This window comes from Microplitis mediator, chromosome 2 (assembly GCF_029852145.1).
Source record: "Microplitis mediator isolate UGA2020A chromosome 2, iyMicMedi2.1, whole genome shotgun sequence".
Classification (NCBI taxonomy): Eukaryota; Metazoa; Arthropoda; class Insecta; order Hymenoptera; family Braconidae; genus Microplitis; species Microplitis mediator.
The window spans coordinates 10,095,102-10,109,277 of NC_079970.1; the positions used below are offsets into that span (position 1 = coordinate 10,095,102).

The 14,176-nt window shown below is 30.3% G+C and overlaps 1 protein-coding gene across 1 annotated transcript in view; it reads left to right on the plus strand.

The window, feature by feature from the left end:
- LOC130678393 (uncharacterized) overlaps positions 1–14,176 on the plus strand; it is a 73,172-nt gene that overhangs the window by 30,930 nt on the left and 28,066 nt on the right. Inside the window, exon 5 of the mRNA XM_057485544.1 lies at positions 11,473–11,822. Coding sequence (XP_057341527.1) covers positions 11,473–11,822 — 350 coding nt within the window. The remainder of the gene's footprint in view (positions 1–11,472; positions 11,823–14,176) is intronic.

Sequence of the window (14,176 nt, forward strand, 5' to 3'; positions counted from 1 at the left end):
ATTTGTAAATATTCCATTACTTTAATTATCGTGTATCAAATTAAAAAAAAAAAAAAATTAAAAAAAAAAAAAACAAAGGGAGTTCTGTAGCGTTGCTACTAGGTGACGCGATCGATAAAATTCGACAGTTTCCGTCGAACATCGATTTATTCATTTATCCATCTCTACCACATTGGTGGGGACAATTAGTAATAGACCGTGGGATTGTACACACGCATCCAGGCTTCTTACTTTACTGTATACTTACAATCACTGTGTTATTTCCGTTTATTTAAATAAAACATTTGTTTCAATTAATTAGTTGGTTTTAATAATTTATATTATCACCTCAACCACTAAATAAATATATAAGGATTCTAGGCACAATCGTGTTCTCAAAATTTGGTTCTATTACATATATATATATATATATATATATATATATATATATATATATATATATATATATATACCATTTAGCTATAGTGGAAACCTAAACATGCAAATAACCTTCTCAATAGAACAATTTATAGATAAATTGAGAAAAATATAGATAGCCTGAACTGGGAATCGAACCCAGACCAATTCGGTATCGCGCCGAGTGCTCTAGCAGTTGAGCTATCCGGCACTATACTATGTTCCGTTCAATTTGATCTATAACTTATTGAGCCACACCATCCATCGTACGGTAATACACCATTTAAATATATACATACATATATATACATACATACATATATAAACTTTTGAGTGGATGGTATTTTTTTACTCTACTAGGTAAAATAAGATATATGGTGGCAAAAGTCTTTGATAATTCGATCATGAGACCCATTGCAATAATCCGATTTCTAAAGAAATCTACCTAAAAAATATCCTCAAAGTTTCAGGTCTCTATCTCAATTTGAACCCGTGCCGCACAGCGATGTAAATTTCCCATTTAAATAACATGGGGTTTTTGGCATTGAACGATTACGATTTTATTCCGTCTAAAATAATTGTTCGAAAAATTTGGAACTCTGTAGACTTTATCCTCCTATTAGCAGCTACTCCTTAGAACTTTTACAGATTTTCAGCAACTATAATTTTGGGTGTACAGCATGATGAAAAAAAGAGCCATCCGGCCTTACCCGGAATGGAAAGGTAGATTTCTCATTTAGATACAAAAATTTAGTAAACTTCAAAAAAAATAAAGTACTGAGTTAAAAATACGTTACGGTAGTGTAAACAATTTTATATGTTATTTTTAATAACTTCGAAATGATATGGCATAACCTAAAATTATTTAATAAATAATAAAAAACGATGATTATTATATCAAATAAGATACTTATTTAAAGCTACAACATGAATATTTCAAGGAATTGAGGTATGTCATATCATTCCGAAGTTATTAGAAGGGTAAGCTGCAAAAACAAGCTTTTTTTATTTTTTGTGAAATTTTCGATATCATCAAATTGTTAGAAAAGATGTTTTGAAAAATAAAGTATTACAGTGAAAATTAAAGCTAATCGTTTAAATTTTGAGATACTTTTTACAGAATTGAGTTATCATTTTCGGTTCAAAAGTTATTTTAGGATAAAGCCAGAAAATTCATTTTTATAAAAATCAGAAAAAATTTCAAACACCCACAACTTCCAAACTAATCGACCGATTGTGCTCATCTTCGAACTTGATCAAGGTAATCGTCCAATAAATAAGTGTATAAAATTTCATTAAGATCCGTTAAGAATTGCGGGCGTTATCGTGATGACATGGCGCGTTATATATATATATATATATATATATATATATATATATATATATATATATATATATATATATTTATATATGTCGGAGATGAAAGAATAAAATGGGGTTTTCCAATTGAACGGGAAATTCCTAACAGTCGAGACTAGTTTTTACAGTAACAATTAAATAAAATTTAAGCTCTAGTTGTTTACAACTTAAGTAGATTATGTTTATTACGGGAGGCTTAGGCTCGCTGTGACATCTGTTCACCAAACGTAGCCACGGTCACAGGATGGATATAGTAAGACACAGAGGACAAGATAGTAAGATAATAAGATTGTTGTCCTTCTTTAAACATTTTGACTAAAAGGTTTCTAATGAAGAGTACAGAGTTTTTGGACTAGTTAAGTCGGTCAGTTCTGATTGAGCATTCGTTGTGCGAGTTCAAGCTATCCTGTCGACCGTGGATTCGTTCTCGAGGCTAGTTTGCCGTAGTATTTGTAAATTATTCGATCGGGTTTTATTTAAATATTATGGGACTGTCGCGTATTACAATTATTATAATTTCCTTTGTAATCAATTATTGCATTAATTAGTATTTAGTGTATTTTGATATTTGTGCGACACTATCTTCATTATATTACTTGTCTAAGTATCATTATTTGTGAACAATACTTTTAATATTAAATCACTGTGTTGCATAATTATTATTCGTTTATAGTTTAAATAAAATTGAAAGATATTAATATTGAGACCAACCCGGGTCAAAAAATTACATCTGTTTTAAAATAAATGATAAATTCAAATATTTTTCCTTTAATTCAAGTTTATAAATCGTATTTATTTTATATAAGAATTTAATCTGTTTTTGCCCGTACTATTCCTTATCCAGGCTACTATCAGACTTATTATCGTATGATATTTAGTCTGTTTTAAATCGCGTTTAGACTAAAAACAGACTTTTTAATTATAATTATTGGTCTGTGTTCAATTGTTTTTAAGGACAAAAACAGACTTTATTTTCTATAATATTTAGTCTGTGTTCAATTGTTTTTAAGGACAAATACAGGAATTTTTATAAATATAAATAATAATAATAATAATAATGATCTAGATTTATTAATTTACTTTAATTTTCTTGGTAATTAAAACATGCTAATGCGCTTCCATAATTAGATGTCACACGGAGAAAAATGTTGGCTCGAAACCGACCAATTTTTACAACGCTGTCGACTAGACTTGAAACAGGAAGTAAAGCATCCAAAAAATTATCGTGCTCTTACAAAAAATGATTATACTGTATCACATTACTTATTACGCGCGAGAAACTTATCGATGAGCTTCAATATCAATTACTTCCATACATTATAATAATTTTGATGCAGCATAATAATTTTTTATAAGAGCATAGTAATTTTTTGGATACTTTACTTTCTGTTTCAAGTTTGGTCGACAGCATAATAAAAATTGGTAGATTTCGAGCCAACATTTTTCTTCGTAGCACAAGAATTTTGATGTTTTCTTATGCCAAAATATTTTCAATTTAATCCAGTAAATAAAAGAAAATTCTTGACATTTTAAGAGTTGTTTTATCACTTTTATTCAATGATATAAATATTCAATGAAGACAACTAAAAAATTAAGCTATCAAATTTTCATTAACTGCCGACATTTTTAAACAAAAGATAGTAAATAAATAGTAAATAAAACATAATCAATTCTGCAACTTAATGTTTTTTCATAAATATTGCCCATAAATAAAAATTTTATAAGTCCATGATTTAATCTAGTTTTGTCCTTGTAAATTTTCAGAACTAAAATTTTTTAAAGTTCACGAATTAATCTAATTTAGTCTGCTCATAACGCGTTTGTTTTTTAAAGTAGCAGGTCGAAAAAAACTTAAAATTTTCACAAAAGATCAAAGTCAGATCAAATAGTCCAATCAGACTAAAATCAGGTTAAATTTTTCAGTCCGGGTAGATCAAGAACAGATTCAAATTTTTATCGAAGTTCAATAACAGACCAAGTAGTCCAAATACAGTCCAGTTAGACTAAAATCAGATCAAATTTTTCGACCCGGGAATACTCGGGATAACGCCCAAGCTTGTAATGACTTTCCGACATATATATATATATATATATATATATATATATATATATATATGTATATATATATATATATATATATATATATGTATATATTAGGGTGCTTCATTTCAGAGCAACATTTTTTTTTAAGTGCTTGTGGAAAAAATCATAGTTCAACACAAAAAAAAAATTTTCGCGGAAGAAAAAAAATTCTATGTCGATTACAGACCAGGCTCATCGAAAAATTCGATTTTCCCATTTAAATAACACGGGAAAAATTTTTTTTTTAGCTTTAAGTATTGTTAACTCATTAAACAAATTAATAGATCGAATAGACTAATACATATTTTTGTAGAAAATTGAACGCTCTACAAAAAAGGTCTCGTATCATTTTTCGATAAACCCATCTGTTCAAAAGTTATTGGAGCTCGTTATTTAAAAAAACTTTACTGATAGTAATTTGTAGAGAATAAAATTGTCAACAAAAAAAAAATTTTCGCGGAAGAAAAAAAATTTTATGTCGATTACAGACCTAGCTCATCGAAAAATTCGATTTTCCCATTCAAATAGCACGGGAAAAATTTTTTTTTTTAGCTTCAAGTATTGTTAACTCAATAAACAAATCAATAGATCGAATAGACTAATACATATTTTTTAGGAAATTGAACGCTCTATAAAAAAGGTCTCGTGTCATTTTTCGATAAATTCATCTGTTCAAAAGTTATTAGAGCTCGAAGTAAAGTTGGAGATCTTTTTACATTTTCGGCGAAACTATCAGTCTTATCACAAAATGTCGTAAAATCTTTTTTGTGTTGAACTATGATTTTTTCCACAAGCACTTAAAAAAAAAATGTTGCTCTGAAATGAAGCACCCTAATATATATATATATATATATATATATATATATATATATATATATATATATATATATATATTGTAACATAAGGAAAAATTCGACATCGACCCGAGGTTTGAAATTATTTAAATATAATAAATACACTTATCCAAAAAATTAAAGGAACAAGAAAATTTTATAAATTTTTTAGTGATTTTTGGAAGGCTGTATTTTCGTGAAAAATGATCGCATCGAAAAAATAAAAAAAGCAAATTGAAGCTTGAAATCTCTAGTTTGAAGATCTTCCAGCAAAATATTTTTTTGAGCCACGGTTTTTGCGGAATCATAAGAAAAAAGTTGAGACAAAATTTATCTAAATTTTTTGGTTTTGTTTTTTAGGTCTACGGGGCCGGGAAAAATTTTTTCAAAAAAACGAATTCATGGCTCGTTTAGGAAATTTATTCTGCTACAATTTGCTTTTTTTTGTTTCTCTGTACGACAATTTGCTGCTGAGACATCAGCCTTTAAATGGAAAAGGAGCCTTTTGTCTTTGATTATTGATATCTCAACAAGTAATGGTCACACAGTAATTTAAAGGGCAGTTTAATAAACTTGAATAAATTCCCTACAAGCTCCATTTTCGATTTTTTCAAAAAAAAATTTTTTTTCATCCTTGATATCCATTTAAAAAATTCACAAAAAATGGCCATTTTCTGGTTTTTTAGTTAACTCATCGCTACTCTGCAAATATTGATAAAAAAAATAATGTTGCCAGGTAATTTTACAGCTTAATGTACCCCCAAAAACCCTGGAAATTTTCAGATTGATCCATTGAACCGTTTGTCCGGTCCGATTGCTCAAAGTTTTGCAAAACAATTAAAGGAACAAGTTTTGTTCCTTAAATTGTGTAATCATTACCAAAATGAAAAAATTAATTTTTTTCGGATTTTCTTTCATTTTTGCGTTAGTTATTCAGTAAATGTAAGATAAAGAGGAAAAAAAAAAATTATTTTCCGAAAAACGAAAAAAAAAAATAACCCCCCGAATGAAACGTAAAAAAAAAAAAATGTAAAAAAATTCTTGTTTGGTCTCGTTTTTTGGAATTTTTTTTTTTTCCTCTTTACCTTCCATTTACTGAATAACTAACGCAAAAATGAAAGAAAATCCGAAAAAAATTAATTTTTTCATTTTGGTAATGATTACACAATTTAAGGAACAAAACTTGTTCCTTTAATTGTTTTGCAAAACTTTGAGCAATCGGACCGGACAAACGGTTCAATGGATCAATCTGAAAATTTCCAGGGTTTTTGGGGGTACATTAAGCTGTAAAATTACCTGGCAACATTATTTTTTTTATCAATATTTGCAGAGTAGCGATGAGTTAACTAAAAAACCAGAAAATGGCCATTTTTTGTGAATTTTTTAAATGGATATCAAGGATGAAAAAAAATTTTTTTTTGAAAAAATCGAAAATGGAGCTTGTAGGGAATTTATTCAAGTTTATTAAACTGCCCTTTAAATTACTGTGTGACCATTACTTGTTGAGATATCAATAATCAAAGACAAAAGGCTCCTTTTCCATTTAAAGGCTGATGTCTCAGCAGCAAATTGTCGTACAGAGAAACAAAAAAAAGCAAATTGTAGCAGAATAAATTTCCTAAACGAGCCATGAATTCGTTTTTTTGAAAAAATTTTTCCCGGCCCCGTAGACCTAAAAAACAAAACCAAAAAATTTAGATAAATTTTGTCTCAACTTTTTTCTTATGATTCCGCAAAAACCGTGGCTCAAAAAAATATTTTGCTGGAAGATCTTCAAACTAGAGATTTCAAGCTTGAATTTGCTTTTTTTATTTTTTCGATGCGATCATTTTTCACGAAAATACAGCCTTCCAAAAATCACTAAAAAATTTATAAAATTTTCTTGTTCCTTTAATTTTTTGGATAAGTGTAGTTATCCGATGAGCAAATTCTAGTGACATCTAGAATCGAAAATTTCGACTTCGTCCGACCAATCGATCCAACGCATGGATCGTCACAAGAGATCCGGGATAGACTCAGTACTGAACGGCCGCGTTATTTTTTTGTATTTGAACAATTCGACTCCGACTAAAAGAACAATTCCGATTTCGATTTCGACCAACGCGATTTACGACTTGTACGACCAATTCGAGTTTGAACAACGAATATTATCTGTGTGAACAATAATCTGATTTTTTTTTTGTGAATAAATAACCGCCATCGTGAACTAGTGAACAAGCCGAGGCATCGGCATGAAACTGAACAACGTGTATAACCGATTTTTTCGTGATAATGAACAAATGAAATGCGTTTTGTACTATATTCAAAAGTAATTAATTAATTACGTGCAATAATTATATGATAGTGTGATTCAACGCGTTACCGAAATAAAATATTATTTTATATTTTATTTTATTTTATTCGAGAAATTCTGAGAATTACGGATTATCCGTGTCTCATTCGCAACAGCAATCTTGTCGCCTCGTCGTGTAAGAAGACTCTGACGTCACTCGTCAAGTATTTCGTTAAAACTTCCGCTGTATGTGTGTCTCCGGACAATAAAATTATTTTATTTTAATTTCGTCAACCGACTGTGTTTTTTTTTAGCAATGAACTGATTTTATTTTCCGCTCAACTACGAGCAATTTTGTTTTGTTTATAACGAGTAAAGCCGACAACGGCAATTTATTATTTTGTTTGTAACCGATTATTTTTGTGACACCGATCAATTATTTTGTGTTTAATATACGACTAATTATTTTGTGTTAATTCTGATCAATTATTTATCATAATCTTAAGTGCCTGACCTTTTCCCGATCCCACCCTGAGCCTACATTTCGACAATTGTTTATTGGTGATTATAAATTCACCTGGCGCCCAACTTAATAATAATTGAACAAGGTTGCCAAAAATCGTAGTATATTCGGATTTCACTCCGGTAGATCCCCGGTAGTGAAAAACCCGTTACAATATATATTAGGGTGATCCAAAAAATAACAAGTTTTTTTTTTTCTCGGAAACGAGTTTAAAAGTTTCATTTAGATAAAAAAAGACGCCTGTGAAAATTAGAGCTCTTAATATTAATATTAAGAGGTTCCTTATCGCTATTTTCTATTTTCCATAAGAATAACATGGAAAAAATTTTTTTTACGACTTTATTTCCAATAAAGTTTTTTCGAATTCCGCATTATTTTCTAGTTATTTTTATTTTAATGACAAGCTCTTAAAATCGATCAGAAGACTATTTTTTTTATAAGCATGACATTAAAATGAAAATAAATAGAAAACAATGCGGAATTTGAATAAACTTTACAAAAAATAATTTGTAGGAAATAAAATTGTCTACAAAAAAGGTCCTATGATATTTTGTAATAGGTCTGATAGTTTCGCTGGATAAGTAAAAAGATCTCAAAATTTAATATGAATTTGACTTCAACCTTAGATAACTTTTGAACAATTATATTTATTAAAAAATGATAGGAAACTTTTTTTGTAGAGTATTCAATTACCTACAAAATAATGCCTGCCAATTATTCCTATGACGCATCGTTAGCTACTTATAAAAATCAGAAGACGTAAACAAATTTTTTCCATGTTATTCTTATGGAAAATAGAAAAATGCGATGAGGAACCTCTTAATGTTAATGTTAAGAGCTCTAATTTTCACAGGCGTATTTTTTTATCTAAATGAAACTTTTGAACCTGTTTCCGAGAAAAACAAAAAATTTGTTATGTTTTGGATCACCCTAATATATATATTAGGGTGCTTCAGAAAAAACTTTAATTTTTTTTTTTCGCTCTTACCCCATAAAACGTTAGTGGTTGCCGAGAAAAAAATCCTCCCAAAAGATGGGCTCTCTAGCTCAACTCTAAGAGGTCGCTATTTTAATTTTAATTTCCCATCTGATTAACATGTGAAAATTTATTTTTTCACTAAAAGTGTAATTACTCGTAAGCTGCTCAATATTTTTCAAATTTATACATCGATCTTCAAAGTTGATTTCTTAAGCTTTCCAAAACCCTATGACAAGTCATAATTATCCCCAATTGAAGCTAGCAAAAAAAGTCGAAAATAAACAATTTCATTTTGAAATACAAAATCGATACTTCAGATAGCTTTATTTGACATTTGAATAATGGTAATTATGACTTGTCATAGGGTTTTGGAAAGCTCGAGGACTCAGCTTTAAAGCTTTGTGTATAAATTTGAAAAATATTGAGTAGCGTACGAGTAATTACACTTCAAATGAAAAAATAAATTTTTCCATGTTAATCAGATGGGAAATTAAAATTAAATTAGCGACCTCTTAGAGTTGAGCTAGAGAGCCCATCTTTTGGGAATATTTTTTTCTCGGCAACCACTAACGTTTTATGAGGTAAGAGCGAAAAAAAAAATTAAAGTTTTTTTTTGAAGCACCCTAATATATATATATATATATACGATGTAATGGGTGCACTTATTACATTAAATTTAATTGATGGTCTTAATGTAATCAGTGCCCATTCATGTGCAAAACTTAAGGTGTTTTGCAAAACCTGTCTAGCTGACTCAGTACCTCAGGACGAAGGTAAAACTCCGTACAGGACCACGCAGGGAATGAAATTAAAGAAGAGAGAACCTGTTATCACTTATACTTATAAGGGAAATATTTAGGGAATTAATTAATATGTAGAGTTATATAAGTTAAATTAGTCTGACATTCATTAAAGACGAGGTCGTCTTACAAAATTTTAATGGACGTGAAAGATTTAAACAAATGGCTGATGAAATGATGTGACTCCCCGGGTCGAAAAATTTGATCTGATTTTAGTCTAACTGGACTGTATTTGGACTACTTGGTCTGTTATTGAACTTCGATAAAAATTTGAATCTGTTCTTGATCTACCCGGACTGAAAAATTTAACCTGATTTTAGTCTGATTGGACTATTTGATCTGACTTTGATCTTTTGTGAAAATTTTAAGTTTTTTTCGACCTGCTACTTTAAAAAACAAACGCGTTATGAGCAGACTAAATTAGATTAATTCGTGAACTTTAAAAAATTTTAGTTCTGAAAATTTACAAGGACAAAACTAGATTAAATCATGGACTTATAAAATTTTTATTTATGGGCAATATTTATGAAAAAACATTAAGTTGCAGAATTGATTATGTTTTATTTACTATTTATTTACTATCTTTTGTTTAAAAATGTCGGCAGTTAATGAAAATTTGATAGCTTAATTTTTTAGTTGTCTTCATTGAATATTTATATCATTGAATAAAAGTGATAAAACAACTCTTAAAATGTCAAGAATTTTCTTTTATTTACTGGATTAAATTGAAAATATTTTGGCATAAGAAAACATCAAAATTCTTGTGCTACGAAGAAAAATGTTGGCTCGAAATCTACCAATTTTTATTATGCTGTCGACCAAACTTGAAACAGAAAGTAAAGTATCCAAAAAATTACTATGCTCTTATAAAAAATTATTATGCTGCATCAAAATTATTATAATGTATGGAAGTAATTGATATTGAAGCTCATCGATAAGTTTCTCGCGCGTAATAAGTAATGTGATACAGTATAATCATTTTTTGTAAGAGCACGATAATTTTTTGGATGCTTTACTTCCTGTTTCAAGTCTAGTCGACAGCGTTGTAAAAATTGGTCGGTTTCGAGCCAACATTTTTCTCCGTGTGACATCTAATTATGGAAGCGCATTAGCATGTTTTAATTACCAAGAAAATTAAAGTAAATTAATAAATCTAGATCATTATTATTATTATTATTATTTATATTTATAAAAATTCCTGTATTTGTCCTTAAAAACAATTGAACACAGACCAATAATTATAATAAAAAAGTCTGTTTTTAGTCTAAACGCGATTTAAAACAGACTAAATATCATACGAAAATAAGTCTGATAGTAGCCTGGATAAGGAATAGTACGGGCAAAAACAGATTAAATTCTTATATAAAATAAATACGATTTATAAACTTGAATTAAAGGAAAAATATTTGAATTTATCATTTATTTTAAAACAGATGTAATTTTTTGACCCGGGGTAAGTACAAAAAAATGACTTTTTTTGGATGTTTAGTAAATCAACCGCTACTCTGCAAATATTAATAAAAAAATAATGTTGCTAGGGACTTTTTTAGCTTAATGTACCCCCAAGAACCCTGTAAATTTTCAAATTGATCTATCGAACCGTTTTTTGGGAATCATCGATCAAAGTTTTGCTAAACAATTAAAGGAACAAGTTTTGTTCCTTTAATTGTGTAATCATAATCAAAATGAAAAAACTATTTGCGTAAGTGTATATCTTGATAAAAATTAAGATTTTTGTTTTAAGAATTCATTAGTTTGCCGTGTCGTCTTTCTCTTATTAATATATGTATACGGCTATTTCTGTCTCCTTCTACAATATATATTAGTACAAATGTGGATAATAAAATTATAAAATATGATAAATACTTATACTTGGCATATGAGATGTTGCTATGAGGTATTACTTTTTTGATACTGGACCAAATGATTCGATTCAAGTTGCGTTCAAAAGCGAGTCGTTTATTTAGATCATGTATCCAAGGTCATTTTAGATCGAAATTCAATAGATTTTTTTTAATTTAATAATGATATTTATATATCAATAAATCGATAGTTGGTTTGGGTATAGATATACGGCCAAAAATCTGGCGCTCTCACATGGTTCGATACAAACTTGGCGCGAGACTCGACCGCGTCTCTTGATTTTTTCCATAAACACTTAGAAAAACAATTTTTGCTCTGAAATGATGCACCCTAATATACATGTAAATTTTTTTTTTTTTCAACAGTTACTATTACAAAAAGTCGGTGCACCACGAGCATCCGTTGCAGAATATTATGTTCAAAAAGCTAGCCCAGGATTATGGACACATATGTCACGGTTCTCGCTATCTGATGTTGCTGAAGGTGTTGAGAGATTACTTAATGGCAGCCTCGATATATTAATAGCGGATACCCCAATATTGGATTATTATCGTGCGACCGATGATGGCTGTAGACTGAGTAAGATTGGTGAAACAATTAATGAGGATACTTATGCAGTGGCTTTGACTAAAGGTCACCCTCTTCAAGAAAGTATTTCAAAGGTCATTGCGAACTATACAGCTAATGGTATGCTAGATATTTTACAAGAAAAATGGTGAGAAAAATTATTTTTGCTTATACCCCAGGTAGGAAAAAATGACAGGTGCATGCTTGGTCTAAGCTTGCGCCAAGCCTGGTTAAACTATGGGATGACGGCCTCGGGCCATCCTGGGTCAATCGTGACAACCAAGCCTGTGTCTAGGATTGGGAAAAAAAATTACCAAGCCTCACTTAAGGCATTATTTAAAATAATATTAAAAATTAAAAAATAGAATAATTTGAATAATAATGCCGACCCGAGCCAAAATTAAAAAAGTAGTTTGAACCTCAATGGCCTCAGGTCTTTTGATGTTGGACTTGCCGTTGAATGTAATCGGTTATTCAAGTTCTCAAGACCCTAAAAGCATGATAAAGTAAATAACCTTTTTAAAAAAAGGTTTTCACCCTCCAAGGCCTACTACCCATACAAAGTCGCCGATGCTCGAAAAAAATCTACGATCGACCGAGGCTCGGCTACCAATGCTTGGTCGAGCGTCGGTGTTCTATTATCAGCCTATGGCTGGTACACTATCGGTCACCCAACTATATTCATAACAATGAAATACGATCATCAGCCGATTCTAGGTCAATGATATGATAAATTTTCTTTTGCGCATGCGCACTAAATATCACATCAGCTATTTTTAAGCATTATTTACCTGCCCAATAAAAAAATATTTTGTCTAATCATATATGATTACCCTGATTTAAAACAATGATTAAAAATGATTTCGCACGTTAAATGTCCATAAGAGACAGGATTAGAAATGATTTGAAGGATTAAAAAGTATTTAAAATGATTAAAAAACAAATCATTTTAAATACTTTTTAATCATTTTTTTTAATTAGGGTATATATGTTCATATATATGATCATATATGATTATATAAAGTTATATATAATCATGCGTGATTATATATGGGGTCATATGTAACTATATATAATTATATATGACCCCATACATAATTAGATCTGATCATACCTGGCTGTTATATGCCCATATATAAGTCTATATATGATCAGACCTGATTATATATAAGTCTATATATAAATAGATCTGATCAGACCTGATTATATATGAGTCTATGTATAGTTAGATCTGATCATACATGGTTGTTATGACCCCATATATAATCATATACAAGTCTATATAAGATCAGATCTGATTATATATAAGTCTATATATAATTAAATATGATCATACCTGGCTGTTTTAACTCCATATATAATTATATATAAGTCTATGTATGATGGGGTCTGATCATATATGAGTCTATATATAATTAGATATAATCATACCTAGCTGTTATAATCCCATACATACCCTCGCAGATTTGAATCACGGTGGAAACACCGTGGAAGTGTAAACACCGTGGATCCACCGTGGTTACACAGTGGGTTTGTTCCATTTTACCACCGGGTATACACAGTGTATCCACTGTGATTACGCGATGTATCCACCGTGATTTCACGGTGGCTTGACCACTGTGTATACACGGTGTTCCCACTTTGATTACGCGGTGTACCCACCGTGATTCCACGGTGGCTTTGTGCTATTTCACCACCGTGGTTCCACGGTGTATCCACCGGGTAATCACAGTGAAAACACCGTGATTCCACGGTGGCTTGACCACTGTGTATACACAGTGTTTCCACTGTGATTACGCGGTGGATACACCGTGGAATCACGGTGGTGAAATAGCACAAAGCCACCGTGGAATCACAGTGGATACACCGCGTAATCACAGTGGAAACACCGTGCATACACAGTTGTCAAGCCACTGTGGAATCACGGTAGATACACCGCGTAATCACAGTGGATACACTGTGTATACCCGGTGGTGAAATGGAACAAACCCACCGTGTAACCACGGTGGATCCAAGGTGTTTACACTTCCACGGTGTTTCCACCGTGACTCAAATCTGTGAGAGTAATCATTTATGTATATGCATGATTAGATCTGATCAGACATGGCTAATATAAATTCATGTATAGTCGTGCATACGTTTATATATGATTGGATCTGATCGGACATGACTGATATAAACTTATATGTAGTTATATATGTCTATGTATGATTAAATCTGATCAGACTTTATTGATATGAAACCTATAAATATTTAATTATGTCTATAGTTCCAATAAATATATATATATGGGGCATACCACGCCAAATCGACCACTTTTGAATTGACCCCTTTAGATTTGGCTGAAAATTCTTTTCTCTTTTTCTACCCCATCAAAAACGTTTCTCATAGTTTTTTCAAATTTTTTCACCTAACCGAAAAAAAGTTAGAAATTTTTGAAAAAAATGTATTTTTTTATTTTAAATAGCTATAACTTTTTCAAAATTCGACTGATTGGGACGT